The 18653-nt window shown below is 42.8% G+C and overlaps 1 protein-coding gene across 4 annotated transcripts in view; it reads right to left on the bottom strand.

The window, feature by feature from the left end:
- dock4b (dedicator of cytokinesis 4b) overlaps nucleotides 1-18653 on the bottom strand; it is a 166140-nt gene that overhangs the window by 91104 nt on the left and 56383 nt on the right. For all 4 annotated transcript variants that reach the window (XM_015957327.3, XM_015957351.3, XM_015957334.3 and 1 more), the window contains exons 6-8: nucleotides 18212-18360; nucleotides 15761-15845; nucleotides 6544-6695 (exon numbers count right to left, since the gene is read on the bottom strand). In XM_015957327.3, coding sequence (XP_015812813.1) covers nucleotides 6544-6695; nucleotides 15761-15845; nucleotides 18212-18360 — 386 coding nt within the window. The remainder of the gene's footprint in view (nucleotides 1-6543; nucleotides 6696-15760; nucleotides 15846-18211; nucleotides 18361-18653) is intronic.

Genomic DNA, 18653 nt, shown 5'->3' with positions numbered 1-18653 from the left:
CATCCCAACTAGGGAGCTCCAGACCGTCCTCTCCCCGGCCACCTCCACCAGCTCCTCCGGCAGGACCCCAAGGCGTTCCCGGACCAGATTGGAGATGTAACCTCTCCAACGTGTCCTGGGTTGACCCGGGGGCCTCTTGCCGGCAGGACATGCCCGAAACACCTCCCCAGGGAAGCGTCCAGGAGGCATCCTGACCAGATGCCCAAACCACCTCAACTGGCTCCTTTCGATCCGGAGGAGCAGCGGTTCTACTCCGAGTCCCTCCCGAATGTCCGAGCTCCTCACCCTATCTCTAAGGCTGAGCCTGGCAACCCTACGGAGGAAACTCATTTCGGCCGCTTGTATCCGCGATCTCGTTCTTTCGGTCATTACCCAAAGCTCATGACCATAGGTGAGGTTTGGGACGTAGATCGACCGGTAAATCGAGAGCCTGGCTTCCTGGCTCAGCTCCATCTTCACCACGACAGATCGGTTCAGCGTCCGCATCACTGCAGACGCCGAACCAATCCGCCTGTCGATCTCCCGATCCCTCCTACCCTCACTCGTGAACAAGACCCCGAGATACTTAAACTCCTCAAGTAGAGGAGCAGATAATTGTCAAAAGAAATAAATTAAATGTTTGATATGTTAAACTAATCCCACTTGACTAACTTGTTTTCTATGTAGCGGTTCAGAGATTCCGTACAAAGATGAGGAAACTTTTCTTCCCTGGGAATAATCAATACATTTGTGGTGGTCTCTTGTAGGAATGAATGCCTTGTAAGTTTGACCCTAGGGAAACAAAGCTCCGGTGCGCAATTTTCAGGAAGTAGAAGTGAGCCACATCCGAGGACAGCACCAGACTGCAACAATCGTGCAACTTTGTTGCAAATGTTGCATTTTGGTCAGAAAGTTTCCTTGTTCCTACCAATGTACTCTTATTTTATTCATGATGACTTTAAGAATGTTATGATTCTATAAATACTAGGGATGTGTATTGGTGAAACTCTGGCAATATGATACGTATCACGGCACAGGGGTGACGAGACAATGTATCACGATATATTGCAATATTGCATTCAGTCAGACGTTATTAGCGATTTTTATTTGACTGAATTGATTCAATAAACAGTCCAAACTAATACTTAACATGTTTAACATGAGGTATCTGAACCATTACAGAAGATTGTTCATTTAAATGGTGGAAACAAAACCCACTGCACACTGTTGCCAACTAGGGGTCAGTGTTTGAATTACACCAAAAGACAAGAAAAAACTCAAATGTTTGCATGTAAATTCTTCCAAAAATTAGATAAACAGCTTTTGAATACTGATATAATGTAGCTGGAAAAAATATCAGGATATATTTCCATATCGATATTTTCGATACACAGCTTTTGAATATCGATAGAACACTGGGAAATAGTTAGCCGTAACAGATCACTGCATAAGAGAAAACCATTAAATGGACTGGGACAACACAAGGATCATAAACACCGAACAACAAAAATACAAAAGATGGATAAAAGAAGCTATCGAGATAAGGAGACGTGGATGTGGGACCGTGAACAGGGACGATGGAGTTTACACGTTGGACCGCGCATGGGACTGCATCGTCGGAGAGGGGAGAGCGGGCAGCAGAGGGCGACAACGTCCTCTGCTGCCCGCAGATAAACGGAGAAGGAAGTGACGCCACCATAAGTGTCAGCTCTGAAGAAGTTTGCAGCTGCAAACGAAACGTAGCGACAAAACAGGTAACAAAACTGCTCTGTGTTTTAAAAAAGAACTACAGCATGGAATATATCATCAACAGCTGTGAGACACAGACAATTACCTACATAAAATGTAATATACATACATTACATCTGAATTGGTTACTACATGTTTGATTTCTAACAAATTAAACCAACACTACAAACACTTTCAGAAAAAAATGGATTATTCTTTAAAAGATAACAAAAAGGCTTCTGATCTCAGCATAGCTGAACTCAGAGCTGCTTCATAGAGCACCAATGCTGGCCTCAAATACCGCCGCTCCGTTGAAAGTAAATGTCGCCGGAAATCAGCAAGGACCGACTCTGATTGCTTTTTTATTCTTTTTGTGTTTGACCCTCTCATCTCACTCTGGCTCTCTTCTCTAAACTGTGCGTTTTAAAGCGGGGCAGCAGAGACACCCTGCAGGGCCCCTCTCATCCTGGCTGACGAGCTAAGGGCTAATCCAGTTAGGTGACTTTCACAGTCTGCAGATAAGCAGGGCGAAACCTTGTAATTCACCAGCGTCTGACTGACTCCGAGCCAAGCTGCCAGTACTGCTAGAGCGAGGCCCGTTCAGCTACGAGCTCCAAACTCCTAACAACAACTGTTAAATGTAAATAAGAGACCAGTACTGTAATTCAGAGTTTTGTAAATGTAGGGCATGCCCATACCCGAGTTAATTATGCTCCTGATTATTAATTATACAAACCTTTGTGATTTTTCATACATGAATTCCTTCAGTAACGTTTTCCTTTCATGAGCCATACTGAACTGATCCAGTTTGGTTTTACTTAGAGGCCGTTGTTCCTCATTAGCTGCTCCCTGTAACTTTCCACGCTATTTATCCAAACATACCGAGACAGATTTCTATGGATTAGACATGAAGCTTTGCACATGCTTCCCCGAACCCTAATTAGCGCTCTTATTGTGGGAACCCCCAAACCACCAATTAACAACCGCTCTGGCGCAAACACACGAGTCTCCCTCGCCTGCTGCAGATGTCTGCACCGCAGCTAAAAGGACCAAATCCCTGTCGGGACCTTATCTGACTCCATCGTCGCCCCCATTCACATAACATGAATGGCGGACTTCCCTCCCCTCTGGGCCTTTGTGCTAGTTGCTATTCCCTCTGCTCTTATCAATGATTGCATTAGGGAGCTGAGAGCTCACCCATTGGGGGGGGGGGGGGGGGGGGGGGGGGGGGGCAGGGGAGCACCAGACGTGTAAAAACACCAGATAAATTAATTAACAGCCACCTCTACCTTTCAGCACAGAGCTGTTCATTTTTGGAAATGACCCTAATCATTTTCACGATTACTCATTTTGGGAAACTATCCAGAGTTCACATTTTAACGAGAGTGCGGGAACTGGTTTAAATCAGCGGGTGGCAGAGTTGAGTTGGATATACTTGTGCACTATATAGCACACATGACAATAACGTTTACTTTGACAGCCAGGAAATGCATTAACCTTTTTAGAAAGGCATACTTTCTCTGTGGATTCATGGTAAATGGTCTGTATTTGTACAGCGCCTTCTTAGGGGTCTACAACCCCCCAAGGTGCTTCATCACACAATCAGTCACTCACCCATTCACACACAAATTCACATTCATATGAACAGTTTACAGATGGAAAGTAGTTGTTTAGATGTAATCTGGTGCAGAGCATCTCTGTCTCTATTAGCCTAATGCTTCTGTACACTGCCATAAAAGCAGAGAAGAGCTGCCCAAATGTTCAAACTGAAAATCAGTGCAGATAAATCTTACCATGCACTAATTTATGTTGGAAATAACAAAACGTTGATGTTGTTGTTAGCCTCAAGGGCAACATGCCGACTATCACTTGTAAGTCGCTTTGGATAAAAGCGTCTGCTAAATACATAAACATAAACATAAACATAAACAAAACGTCTTTAACTTGAGAATTGGAGACGGATGCACCGATTCTGTTTTAGAGGGTGTAGCAATGCTGGTTTTTGATTACTGCACAACTCTGACCTGTGTATACAGATATACGTTGATTCACCTAATTAACAGACAAATATATTTTTTTTCATAAATAACATGAAAGTCAACTTTATTCATAATACATTTGCAGTGGTCTCTACTAGGAATGAATACCTCGTAGGTCGTATTCAGCGGGAAAACAAACCTCTGGTTCACTCTCTTTGAGGACATAGAAGTCAGTTGGAGGAGAAAATAGCTTCCGGCGACAGGATTTGGTGTCTTATTTCCTGGTATTTTGACATCTCGCCACTGATTGGCTGAAAGCAATGTGACTCGACCACTGACTCTGCTTTTCAACGTTGATGTTTTATCTCCACAAATAAGACAAGCCTGGAGAAGTACAACTGTGTGGTGGAGCGGCTAATGCTAAAAGTTTGCGCTAAACCAACAACAGCCTTAATTGTTGCTAGTCAAGATGGGTGAGTCCAATGTTAAGTGACAGTGTGACGTAGATCTGTCAGAGTTTTTCCGTCAATGTTCTATCAGAAGCTAATGCTGGAAATAGGGGTAGGAGACTATTTTCACATTCAGCCTGCATGTCAAACTCAGAGTGCCTGATTCATAATCAGAAATAATAAGTAAAAAACGGTTTGTCAGGAAAAAACAAAAAATAAATAAATTACTTGATTTCAGCCAACAAAACTGACATCAGTGCATTTTCAAACAAAATTTCTTTTAATGATATATATTTACTGTGGATTACATTGTTTTTTTATGGTTTTGAGGAAAAAGATCAAATCTGATGAATTATCAACCCCAACTTCCGCTTATCAACCAAACTGTCTACTTCTGACCCATGAGGAAAATAAAAAGACGACAAAACTACTCATTAGAAAACCAAATCCAAAACAAAGCTAAATGATAAAAACATGAGCACAAAAGCATCACACGAGCTCTGCTTGCACTGATGTCCCTGTAGGAAGGTGATGTAAGGCGCAGAAAGCTGCGTAATCATTGTTTGTTCTAGAATAACAGAAAAACCTACACAATAAAGAAAACAAAACCACATCAGGAGGAGCAGCGTGAGCTTGGTACAGTAAAACAACGTGTGAGTGTGTCCCACTTTAAAACGAGTCTCTGCTGAGCACAAAGAGGCTGCACAGTGGCTGCTGGTGTTGGCGTGGTACTGAGACAACGGGTCAGACCCCCATCTGCTCTCACAGAAACACCACCCGCTCAGAGCAGAGTGGCAAACGTGGCTTCCTGCCAGCCGGAGTGTGCTAATGTGTGTGTGTGTGTCCATGTTTATGTATGTCACCAGACAGTGCGAGACAACATTGGCAGACTGCCACGGCGATCTTTTTCCAAAAAGGCAAACACTGAAACGCAGGGGGAAAAACCAGAAGCATAAAGCCAGAATTCTTACAGGTTCTGACCCTTGCTGTTTCTGACATTTTAGCTGTAATTACTTAATGTGGACACATTTATTCTATTTGGATTCATTCTGACGTTCTTGCTTTGCAGAGAGCGTCCAGCAGACCACCAGAGCCAGAGCCTACTCAATCTTTCAAAAGAGTAGGAAGACGAGAGGAGAGGAAGGATGCAGGTAAAGAGGAAGAGGTGGATAATGATGATGAGGAGGAGGGGGAGAGGGAAGACAATATGATCCAGAAGATACATAACTGGGCAGCTTTAACCACCCACTTCTAAACATAAAGAAAATGAAAACAACATTTTACTTGATGATCTTAGATGTAAACATAGAAGTGAAGTCCTTCTGTGCTGTGCTGAGTAAAGGCTATCCTCTCACGCCGCTTCCAGTCACCACGATGTTTCATGATGAACACCGCAGAAGGAATAGCCCATTTAAGCTCCCCAAGGGTTCCTGCACACAGACCTGTTAGCCTGGTGATGATCTGAAGGTTTGTGATTATCCAAGATAATCTAAAGCAGAATAAAGAGCTTCTGGTCCTGGAGGCCTGCCAGGAGGTTCTATACATCAACTTTAGCTTAGAGGCTGCTGGTGCACACAAACGTCCTCAGATAAACTCTGGAGGAAGACTGGAAAGTGGTTCTATGGTCTCAGAGGTGGAAAAAAAACAACAACTGAGCTTTTACATTTAGCATCACTGCTTGGTGGCGTTAAACAACCTCAGGTACATGCATTTACAGCTGCACCCCTAGTAACAGGTGTAACTCTTTTAGTGTATAAGCACTTGTCTCAGTACTGGGTAGTACGCAGATCTGAGAAAAAGTGGTATCTGTGCATCCCTGGTTCTGCTTTGTGCGTTAATCCAGAGTGTGATCTACATCAGTGACGCCAGACTCCAACCAAATGGTCTTTGTAGTTTCAGAGTAGAGCCAGAGTTTACGCAGCGCAGCCACTAAACAACAGAAGCCACCAACATCGCCCTCGTTCCTTCTGTGCGGCACTGTGGGGCGAGGAGAACCGTCATCAAAGCATGACTTATCAGAAGAACTTTCTCTGCCTCAGCGCTCGTTTCTTCAACCTACTCGTTTTTTAAGATTCCTGTTTGTGTCATGAAACGAAATTCCTTCCCTTTGATCTGTGAAACTGGAGCTAAAACACGGTCTCGTTGTTTATTGGGATGACGTGTGTGTGTGTGTGTGTGTGTGTGTGTGTGTGTGTGTGTGTGTGTGTGTGTGTGTGTGTGTGTGTCTGTGTCTGTGTCTGTGTGTGTGTGTGTGTGTGTGTGTGTGTGTGTGTGTGTGTGTGTGTGTGTGTGTGTGTGTGTGTGTGTGTCCGGCCCTGCTTCCTTTATATTAGATTTAATAAACAGTTTTTTTTTAAACCCGGTTTCTGTGAATATCTGTATTTACAAAGATTTTTTTAAACCTCTACCTGAGCGGTCGATTCTCCCGTCCATCATAAATGTGAAAGAAGACTTCAAGCTCCTCCCCCAGGTTGGCGCTCATCAGGCTCTTCACATGGACGAACAAATGATGGGTGCTAGCAGGCGCTGCTGCCTCCTTCTTACGATGCCGATGCTCCATCTGAAACAGATGTAAAACCTACCCTTAGAAACCTTGGAGTTTTCTTTGACAAGGGAATGTCTCTTGAACATCACTCAAAGCAGTTAACTAGAAACTGTTTTTACCACTTGAGACAAACTAAACTCAGAACAATGGTGTCTAAAGTTGATCTTGAGTTGATTATTCATGCGTTTACATCATCCCGTTTAGACTACTGTAATAGTTTATTTTCTTGTCTAAACAAAAAAGAGCTGTCCCGCTTACAACAAGTCCAGAATTGTGCAGCTAGAATTCTGACCCGTGACAACAGAAGGGCCCACATTACCCCCATTTTAAAATCTCTTCATTGGCTTCCAATCTCATCTCGCATCAATTTTAAAATTCTTGTGCTGACTTTCAGAGCGCTGCATGGTCTGGCTCCGTTGTATGTTCGAGACATGCTCTGCCCTTACACGCCTTCTCGCAGGCTGAGATCACTGGATCAAAACCTTTTAATGGTCCCACGTACTCAGTTCAGGACACGAGGAGATCGCTCATTCCAGGCCGTCGCTCCTAGGCTCTGGAATGAGCTACCTCTGTCATTACGCTCAATCGACTCAGTTGATGTTTTTAAGAGCAATCTTAAAACCCATTTGTTTCTCCAGGCATTTTAAACTTAGTCTCATTCAGATTGGTTGTATTTGACACTATGTATATTGTGGCTGTATTTTACTGTATTTATATGTTGTTGCCTTTTAACTTGTGAAGCACTTTGTGACCTTTTTTGTCTGTGAGAGGTGCTATACAAATAAAGTTACTTACTTACTTACAGAAAGGGAAATCTGACTTGAACTCAAAGTGCTAAACTAAATAGTGGTTAGCTCGATATTCAGAACAATCTTCAAGAACCAGATGAAAAAAAGAGGACGAACGCAGTTCGAACCAGAGGAAAAAACACTGGTTGAGTTTCTTTAAACACCAGCCAATCACATCTTGGTGTTGAAGTCAAATTTAAACGGCGTCCCCTTGAGACATCTCCCACTAGGGATTATTTTTTGTTTGCAGATTTGCATTCATCACTGAAGTAGATAGTTTGCTCTCATAGACCGAGTAAATAAAAAGTCACCAGCACTGGGGGGTGGGACTGGAATATTTGAATTGTATTGTCAAATTGCTAGTGGCATGAATCAAGAAAACAACCCTGGATGTGCAGCAAACTGAATATTAACCCCACAAAGAAACAGGTTTTATAGTTTTAGTAGCTTGTATAAGCATGGCACTGTTGTGTAGATTCAAAGAAATTAAAATAAACCGTCTTTTCAATAAATAGTTTGTAGCAACACTCCTTAAACCTAATCCTAATTTATTTCTTGTTTGTGTTTTAAAGATGCCTGCTCAGGTGGTAGAGCGGGTTGCCTCATGATCGGAGGGTCATGGGTTTGATTCCAGCTCCCGCCAGGGATATCCTGCTGTTGTGTCCTTGGGCAAGACACTTCACCCAACTTGCCTGTGTTAGTGGTGGTCAGAGGGGCCGACGGCGCCAAATGGCAGCCTCGCCTCTGTCGGACCTCCCCAGGGCGGCTGTGGCTACAAGTAGCTTACCATCACTAGCAGTGTGTGAATGTGAGAGTGTGGAAAGCGTCTTTGGGTGTCTAGAAAAGTGCTATATAAGTTCAATGCATAATAATAATAATAATAATAATAATAATTATTATTATTATTATTATTATTATTATTATTATTATTATTATTATTATTATATCGCCTGATAATCAGCTGGTTTTACGTACATTTCTGAGCTTGCAAAAACCAGCTACTGATTGGAATGACACATTATTTTCCAAGATTTGCTTCATTGTGAAAGGTCCTGCCCCAAGCGGAGAGGTTCAAGTATCTCAGGTCTTGTTCACAAATTATGCAAAAATGGAGCTAAACTTTTTCAGAATCCAACTCCAAACAGAGACATTGTTTCTTGGACAAAAGACAAGACAAAATGGCAATAAAAGATGTCATGGAAACATGATTTACACTCTAATGGCTAACGTGAGATAAACATCGAGGATTCAAATGTAATGAATGGTATGCTTCAGAAAACAGTCTGCTGTTCTGCAAATAGATAAATGAGAAGCCATTGACATGCACATGAGCCTTAAACATGCACAAAGTTGACGCCACAAATCATTTTACGATTACAACGGCTTTCGAAGTGATGGATGTGTTTTGCTTTGTCACGACTCCTCTGCCTGACTGAGATCCCAGAAATAACCAGCTGTTGTTCCGATGATCTAAGGCTGGATCGGCGCTCATGCACAGAGCTGGGCTGAGCCACTTGTTTTGACGTGAAACGACTAGGCCTAATTTATGCTGTGGGATTTTGTTATGTGGTTATTTTCAGCATGTCGTTTAGGACGCACGGTGGGGAGAGAATGTGGTCATGTGACATCTTCAGCATGACTAGACACAAAAGGGTAGTTATGAGAGCTTGGCATCCCTTCTGCCAAGACACGATGTTGTGGGCGACGAGGAGAAGACCAGAAGAACATGCTCGTGTCTTATTAACCATTCAGAAATCCTTGCAGAATCTGAGTGTCATCTTATCTCAGGTTCTGTGATGTTCCAAGGTCCAACAGAAAAGAAATAAGCCACTAAGGATAGTGAATGTTAAAAAAAACATGTGACAGGAGTGAGATCAAATAAGACATGGGTGTCCAACCCTATTCATCCATGGCCACTATCCAGTGTGGGCAGCAACGTAAGAACTACATTGTTCAGGGAGCCATGCTTCCTCGCTGTGCACATGGCAACAAGCTTTGAATCTTGAATCAGTGGAAGAAATTGCATGGCCTGTTTGTGCTAAGGTCTTATTTAAAGTCTAAGATCTGCATGCTGAAGGAAAAAAGTAGTGGTGCAGAAGACAGTTTTAACCAGACTCTCCACCGCAAAGGAATCTAAAATCTGGTCTGCTTACTAGGGGTCTGGACTGATCTCAGTCTCCAAAAAATGCTACGTTTGATGTAGCATTTGTGCATTTCCAAAGTAACACCTCTAGCCTCAGACAGGGGAACTAATTAAGGATTTTTTATTATTTTTGGGACTTGAAGCTGAAGTTATGATTGCTAAATTTTATACTTACATAAGTTAATTAAGCGTAGGTAAAACAACAGGTAACCGTCCTCCTAAGCATTGTAGTGCATAAAGTTGCTAACCAAGCTCAAGAACGACATAAATAATCCTCTTATCCTCGACATTCAGCATATAATGCCGTTTTGGAATGACAGTGGGTAGGCCAATTACTCAGGTCAGGAAAAAATAGCTCGTCTTTCCAATGTCTTGGCCTTCATGAACATTTGAAAGACAAGTTTGACAACATTTGGAAAAGTTGGGGTTGCAACCCTAAACTATGAGTTGTGACACATCAAGTGAACCGTTTGTGATAATCTCTAAAAATGAGATTAAAAGCCTAGTTTTCCTTGTAAATGGTAAGCACTTGTATAGCATTTATCCAAGTCAGGGGACTTCAAAGTACTCATTACATTCAGCCATTCATCCATTCACACTGGTGGTGGTGAGCTACAGAGTGGCCACAGCTTCCCTAGGATGCACAGTAGGCTTAGGCGGTATCGCCATATACAACCAGTGTTAAAAATTAGGGGGACTTAGGCTCCCTATAGGGACTTAGGCTCCCTATAGCATCAAATCCTGATTTGGGGCTAATTTAAAGGTTCATTGGTTGCAGATGTACATCCAACAACTACTTTTTAAAACTCTACTGAGAAATTTAGTTCAAGACATTGCTGAGTGACTCCATATAACGATTAGTTGATGTACAACTTTCTGGGGTTCCTGAGAAAATCTATTAATTGGTTCAGAAACAGACAATGGTTGTCATTACTTCCTTGTTTTACTAGATTTTTTCAATACATTTTGACCAAGGATAGCAAAAATTAGGAGTCTTGTTCACCTTTAATATTTGAATGGACGCTACACAGTTTAAATAGTGGGTTACTTTTAGCATGCTATTCAGCTGACAAACACTAATTAAGACAATCTCTTCTTTTATGATAAAGACTCATCTAATAAGGGTCTAACTAGAAATATTAATGTCATTTAGGCTTATTAACTCGTGTATTGTCTTTCTGTGTGAGGTGGTTTTCCATGTACTTTGTTAATCTCATCCCACCAAGGGAGGAATTGCAGTTATTTGCTCATTTTGTACACCATTTAACAGAGGTGTGTTACGCTTTCATCCTGCTCCGGCTGTTTTTGTTTTGACTAACAACAACAACAACAATGGGAAAAAGAAACAGATGGATTAAGAGCCTCAATTACCCCTCCAAAGGGAAAGCCAGCACAATGCATGTGCGATATAATCCTCCCTGGTCTGTATTGGGGAGAAGAAGTGGTTGCCACGGCAACAATGGATGGAACTTGGAGGAAACGGGTAGGACAATCAACGGGAGTGAACAGTGGGGAAAGGAAGGAGGGAAATATAGAGGCAGATGGAAGTGGGGGGGGGGGGGGGGGATTTCAGGCAACTGCTTGTGAAGTTATTGATATCAGTGGCTCATGAAACAACAAACACCAAATCTGTTAAGCAAACTGCTTCTTCCGAGGTCAACGTTGGCTCTCAATGCCAAAATATGATGAGCCTAAATGTTCTTGGCCAGCCTAAACAATTATGTTGTTTTCAATCATTTTGCTCCATGAGATAAGTGGTAGGTGAAGTATCTGTCAGCTGCAAGATCAGAGAACACAAACAGATGACTTCAGTTAAAGCTGCATTAGCAAATACACAAAACAAGCTAGCTTTTAAATACAAACATGGTCACAGAACATTCACCCCTCCAATCAGCAATCATCCCTAGACCACGCACAAACGATACATAACGATCGATAACGAGACAGTGCTAAAACCCAGTCACCGTTTTCTACGTCCAATCGTTTTTTTCTGTCCGTGACGTCAAATGGTGTTTTACTTTTTGGACTTTGGTAGTTTGTCCTGAAGTTGAAGCGGTAGTAGTCGGCCGTTTCTCATTCCCTGATATTATTGAGCAGAGAACCTCTCACACCAGTGGTGTTCTGTTGCAAAATGTGTGAGTTTGTAATATGGAGGACCCAGGTAAATGTTGAAGCACTGTGGTATGGTGAGTCAGACAACCGTATGGTCCAATCGTTAGTTTCGGACCGAGCCGTGTTATTGGCTGAAGTTTTTAGACAAAAACGACAGAATCACTGCATTAGTTTTTTTTATCTCAGGAGGGGTGAGTGTTCCGTGACCATGTTTGTGATTGAAAGCTAGTCTGTTTTGCATATTTGCTAATGCAGTTTTAAAGTCATCAACGGAAATGTTCTCTTTTCCACTAGAAAAAATGTACAAAATGGCTTCCTAAGTCAATATTTAACATTGGATCGTTTTTTTTTTTTTTTTTTTTTACACTTGGCTTCCTCAACCAGCCCACATAAAACCCACAAGCATGCGCACTCCAAAACGAGATCTTGAGTTCTGGTCTTAATGTCGTCACAAAGGCAGGATGTACAGTACCATATATGGACAGCTCAGAGCAACTCCGCTATAGCCCGCACCGCTCCGCTTCCAGAAAAGACTTTGTTTTAACTTTCATTTTGGAACTAAAGTAATAATAGTTCGTACATTAAAATATCAAAATTTTATTGGCCTAACATCGTTTCAGCTGTCATTAAGCATCCAAATGTTTCCTGGGTTTTAACACCATTTTCAGTAATAGAAATATTTTCAGTGACAACATGTCACAGGGATAGCTCAACTAGCAAGACACCTGACTTCCACACGGAGGACCCGGGTTTGAATCCAGGCTGGGATATCAGATTGTTGTTTGGAGTTTTTATTTTTATAGTGGTATTATTTGCTTACAGTAATAAGATGCCCATTTTTTTATTTTTAAATGTCCAAATGAGACGTGCCGAAACACATTGCATTCACAGCCAGAAAAGACTGGCTTTCCAAATGGCTAAGCTTTCATTTTGAACTAATTTTCAACCATGACGAGATGTTCAATTAAACTAATTTAAGGTGCAATATAAATACATTTTTATATCTGGTTTTAGCACCCTTGGGTGTTTTACGGTAGTGAGCACTTACTATTCACTTAATATGGTAATATTACTCCCACATTAGAGGATGTGACATTGTTTGTCGTCTTGCAAATAGCTTGCATTTATAGTTCTGAACGACTCATTAAAGGAAGTAAAATGCCAAACTAACTCATTATTGACTTTGCACACACATTTCAATGTAATATTAAGTTGTTAGTAATTGAAAAGGTAGCCTAAAATATTTTTAGAACCAACTATTTGCTTCTAATTCACAGTTAGCATTGTTAGCTCAACGTTAGCCTCTAGCCTGCTTTACCCGATATAAAACAAAAAGACGCTGTGGATTCTTAGCAAAACAGGAAATAACTTCTCAGTCATTCCTGTTTACTGGCTTTGGTTCTTTAAGCAACTCGAGTCTTGTGCCTGCTGGTGTTGAATTATAAATGCCGGCGCTGCAGCGTTAGCTCGTCAGAGACTCTGCAACCTCACAGGCTCACACAACGTAAACAGTGACTACGTCCCTCTTTAGTTTTTTTAAAGGAGAAAAACTGACAATCCCCCAGCCGGCTGAGTGTCACAAACTCCGACTACTGACCACCCCTCACAGACTCAACTAGCCTGAGAACTACACTACCCAGCATCCCCATCACCGGCACAGCCGATGACGTCATCACACAGAGTCTATTTACAGAAGTGCCTGAGCTGAGCTGTCACTCAGTCATCGTTTGTTCCCAACACTGAACCGAGTTCTCAGGTTCTCCAGCCATTCTAACCAAGGAAGACATCCTTCCACTCTGTCTACCACCAGTAAGTCAGCTCTTTTGTTTATCTGGAACCGCCACTCAGCTTCGGCTCTCTCCGAGCACTACGTCGCCGTTCCTAGATTAAAGCCGCGTACTCTGTCCAACCCAACACCAGTTACTCCACGTCTGGGTCACACAGCCACGCAGCAAGTGACTTTCACTCCACGTCAGCTCAGCCTTCCAAATCTGACAGGATGACTGAGTCCAAGATTGACCCAGCGGAGTTTGCTTGCCTGCATGCAAAAGTTTCCCAGCTGCACACCGTTGTAGATTGTCAAGCGGCCAAGCTCGACTCTCTAACCATGCTGGTTGTCCAGCTCTCAAACGCTTTCCAACGCCAAGCCTCGGCCGCTAGCGACAGATTGGAGCCTCGTCTCAGCCTCCCGGATAAGTGGGATGGAACCAGGGGATCAAAGGAAGGCATGCTGGCCACCCTGGCGATGACGTTTGAATGCCAACCAGCTCGCCATCCCACTTCCTGCTCTCGAGTTGCCCTATTGACTTCCCTTCTGACGGGTCAGGGTTGTTCATCCCAGCAGCGAGGTTGTCGATGAGACCCGACTGCTCCAACTCTGCCAGGGCTCCCAGATGGTGGCCCATTACACCTCCTGCTTCCGGACCACGGCTGCCCGGTTGACCTGGGACGACGATGCCATTTGCCTGGAAGGGTTGTCTCCCCGAATCCGCGAAGGCATGATCGTTCATGAGGCCCCGACCTCCCTGGATTTGGCGGTGGACTTGGCTCTCCAACTCGACCACTGCATCCTCACCTGACCGAGCTCCATCTCCACTCCCGTTCACACCTGACCATTTCCCTGTCTACAAGGCAGCCCGATGGTGGAGGAGCCCATGCAGCTGGGCCATCTGCCCCCCGAGGAACGGGCGCGATGCTACCAGGAGGGACGATGCGCCTACTGTGGGGACCTGGGCCATCACCGAGCTATGTGCCCGATATGGCCGGGAAACGGGCCCTCCGGGTCGGAGTAGGCGCAATCCCTCCTGGAGTCTCCACTTCCCCAGCCCCAAATCGCACCACTCTCCCGGTCACCCTCCAACTGGACCAAGGCCCAGTCCCACTGGAAGCCCTTCTCGACACCGGTGCCACCGAATATTTCATCGACTGGCACCTTGCCACCCAGCTACGTATACCCCTTACTGCCCTGGAACGACCCATTCCTATCACCTCAGTGGAAGGCCGTCCACTCATGCCATATCAAGACCTCCGCATGACCATCAACCAGTGTGTGGAGACCCTACACTTCCTCATCATCCTGGCCCCGGCTACTCCTCTCATCCTGGGTCATTCCTGGTTCTGCCGCCATGAATCTCACATATCCTGGTCCACCAGAAAGGTACGGGGGCACGGCCTGTCTGACCCACCGGGTTTCCCCGAACCCCCACAATAGACCAACTCCATCCAGAGACGTGGACCTGAAGCTCGTACCCCCTCAGTACCATGATCTCGCTCAGGTCTTTGCCAAAGAACCTACCACCCGGTTGCCCCCACATCGACCATACGATCTGGAGATCAGGCTTTAGCCTGGGACCACCCCTTCTCGGGGCCGCCTGTTCTCACTCTCCCCGGCGGAGACCAGGGCGATGAACTCCTACATCGACGAAGCTCTCCAACGGGGGTTTATTCACCCCTCCACCTCTCCTGGGGCCGCAGGATTTTTCTTTGTCAAGAAGAAGGAGGGGGATATCCGACCATGCATTAACTACTTTCATGCAACTTTCGCTCCACGTCAGCTCAGCCTTCCAAACCGGACACTGAGAAGGAAATCTGTTTCAATATGGTTGAGACAGACCGTTTTTTGATTATTTCACTGTAAATTTATAACATATTGCTCTTTTAATTCAATTAAAAATGCTTAAATAAATATTAATTTTTCCAAACTGGATAATAAAGGAAATGGGAATATGTAAACCTTATAGACTGGGAAAGGTTATAATTTTTGTCATAAATTAATCTCATCCATAGAGCTTTGTGTCAAAGCCAAAAGAACAAAAACAGAAAATCCTACAAAGACACTGAACAGCAAATAAACAGGCAATAAAAAGTCAACAAAACATAAACAGACATGAGAAACCCGTAATCATAACTCAGCAGAAGCACAGATTCATAGAAAGGCTAACTCTCCACCCATCTGAGAGCTGGTTCTTCAGATCATCAGCATTATAATTGCAGCGGTGATTCACCAGAGCAACATAGAGAACCGTGATTCAGCTCACCAGTCTGTAAAGCTCTGTGACGCTGATTTCATCAGGGTCCACCATGCTGAACTCCCGCCTGGGGACCAGGTCCAAGCCGAGTTGTCTGAAACACAAAGGACAGCTTTTAAAAGGACTGGGTATCATTTTTTATTTCTTTTAAGGATGCAAGTGTGTTTTAATCCTCATTTGTTCCCTAACCAAGCTGATACAGAGCAAAGGGACTTCATTTTTGGCAACTGGGGGAAAAAAAGAAAAGAGTAGGATAAAAGCCCACAGCAAGAAACTATGCAAACACCTCCTCACTATGAAGTAATGTGTGACTGTCTGAGGATGGTCAGCAACAGAGAAATAAAGTAGATCGACAAGAAAGGGCACCGGGATGTGACACAAGTTGTGTGTTTTTCCTTTCAACTCCACAGCACTGAGTGGAAAAAAGAAAGAGAAAACAGCAGGAGGGACGGAGTTAGAGAGAGAAACAGGCTTGAACGAGAGTAGAGTGTGCTTTGTAGGGAAGGTAGGTAAAAACAAAAATAGAAGAGAGGACAGAAAAGAAAACCAGCGAAGTTCCAAAGCGGCAGAAACCTTTGGGAAGAAATATAGAAATGAGAAACTTTTGTATTCAAGGGCATTTGTTACTGAGAACGCTAATGAACCACCGAGTTATCAGAACCCAAAGTACAGACTTAACTGTATTCATTTACCAGAAATATGTGCTTTGGCTGATGGCAAGTCTCTGAAGTAAAAAAAAAAAAAAAAAAAAAAAAAAGAAAAACTGATCAGTAAGATTATTTCTACTTCATGAAAACGGTCTGATAAAACCTTCAGACTAACACTAAAGAGCAAATATTACGCTGGCTTTACTGCACTGATGTGTTCTGTAGAATATTTAACATCATGCAATAATTCAACTTTAAGCAACTGAAAGAAATGGAGACAAATGCAGTAAAATAAGCCCAATGAGAAAAGTCCAAATGTACACCAAGTCCAGCAGAATGCTAAATCCAATAGCATGCTAAGCACAATAAGTCCAATAGCAAGCTCAGTCCTGCAGAATGTTAAGTCCCATATATGGATGTGCCCTGTAGAATGCTTAAACCCATATACTGTATGTATGCCTTTTTTGTCACATAACCGTTCACTTGAGGCATAAAGTACAGTGAACTTTGACAGAATAAAATATCTAACGTAATTAATGTCAGTCTATGGATGCGGATGTCTCTTGACATTGATCATTGACTTAACTCAACGCCAAAGTGGTTGTAATAGTCATCTTGGCAATGTCACCCTCCAACAAATGGTCTCAAACCCGTGTAGAGAAAATGAAGCAAAAGTTACGTCCAGAACGTAAAGTTCAGTACAATCCTAAGTCCCACAAACGATCATGTATCTTGGCTTTCTAAGTCCAGCAGCCTTTCAACTCCCATGAAATGTTAAATCCCATAGCATGGTACGCCCAGTAGAATTCAAGGTCTGGTAGACTTTAATGCCTCACATGAAGTCCTTTAGCAGTATACGTTTCATTAAAGGCTTCCCACAGAATGCCACCTCAGTAGAATGCTAAGTTGGATTGCAATTTGCCTCAGAGTAATGTTTGTCATTTGTTTTTAACTGCTGTAAAAAAAATAAAAAGCAGGCAAAAAGGGAAATGAAAAATGACACAATAATGCCTCCACAACACGATTGATTCAGTACAGTGTGTGTTTCTGCATCATTAAAGAGCCACTTAGAACAGGAATAACTATTTTGTTTACTAAACGTGCAATCTAATTCCACCCTTCTGTCTTTGCTTCATCCAATAATTGAATTTGTTTTAGTAGAAGATGTAAAGGTTTAAAGAATGAAATACAAATCATGACTAATTGCTATTATTGGAATGAAAAATTAAGAAAAACAGTGATGACCTCTGAACAAAGTCTAAAACCCAGAGCATCTCAAAAAGCCAAAACTACCCTTCTGAATAAGTTGACTCATTAAAATGCAGCTACTGTCTTCTCGGACTACCACATATTTTTTTTTTGTCTATAAAAGAGAAAAAATGTGTAAAGAAAACCTTTGACAGGCTAACAAGGGTCAAGAACTAGCAGCAGGGAAAATGAGCAGCGAAGGTTAAGCTGAGATCTGTAGAACAAAGAAAACTTGAATAAGATGTGCTCACAGGGATGCTGGAAAAACAAATCAAAAATTCAGCTGAAAGCTGCAGGAATGTGACCTTCATAGAAAAGTCGTTAAAAAAGAAAAGAGGACCTGTTCTGCAATCCGACTGCATTGTTCAGACCCTGGAGCATCTCAAAAAATGTCCCCAGGGTAAAATGGAAGATTTGGGGATGCGCTTTAAAATTCCTGGATTTTATTATTTTGCTGGGAACATGTGTATGGAACCAAAATGTACATGAAAAATAAAGTTAAATGCATAAAACAAACCATGATTATCTGAAAACATTTAGGAAAATCTGCCTTTCTGCTACTCACTCGTTGCCCCAGTCCAATCGCGCTGTGATGTGCTGCTTGACGTCTCTCATGCGGTCATGAGTGAGGTGGCCGACCAGAACCTGCCTTCGCAGGTCCAAGATTTCGTTCATCACATGCCAAAGCCTGTGGAACAAATCCCCCTCGTTCTTCTGCAGGAGATGAAAAGAAAAGAAAATGAGTGAAAAAAGAAAATGAGCGTAAAAAATTACTTACATTTTTCAGCTAAAAAAAGAAACTTGACACTAAAAGGAACCAAAAGCAAACAAAACAGGCAAAAAATTGATTTAAGCTTCAGTGTCCTGCTGATTTTTCACCACAAATCCATGGCCTCTGATCTGTGAGTATTCATCAGTTCAATTTAATCAGCACATCAGATAGCTTAATATGCTCCAAACACAATCAATTTAACAAACAAAAGAGTTGGAAAAAGCGCCCAATGTTT

This window comes from Nothobranchius furzeri, chromosome 1 (genome assembly GCF_043380555.1).
Source record: "Nothobranchius furzeri strain GRZ-AD chromosome 1, NfurGRZ-RIMD1, whole genome shotgun sequence".
Classification (NCBI taxonomy): domain Eukaryota; kingdom Metazoa; phylum Chordata; class Actinopteri; order Cyprinodontiformes; family Nothobranchiidae; genus Nothobranchius; species Nothobranchius furzeri.
The sequence above is the reverse complement of the archived record's forward strand: the minus strand, read 5'-3'. Positions and strand labels throughout refer to the sequence as shown.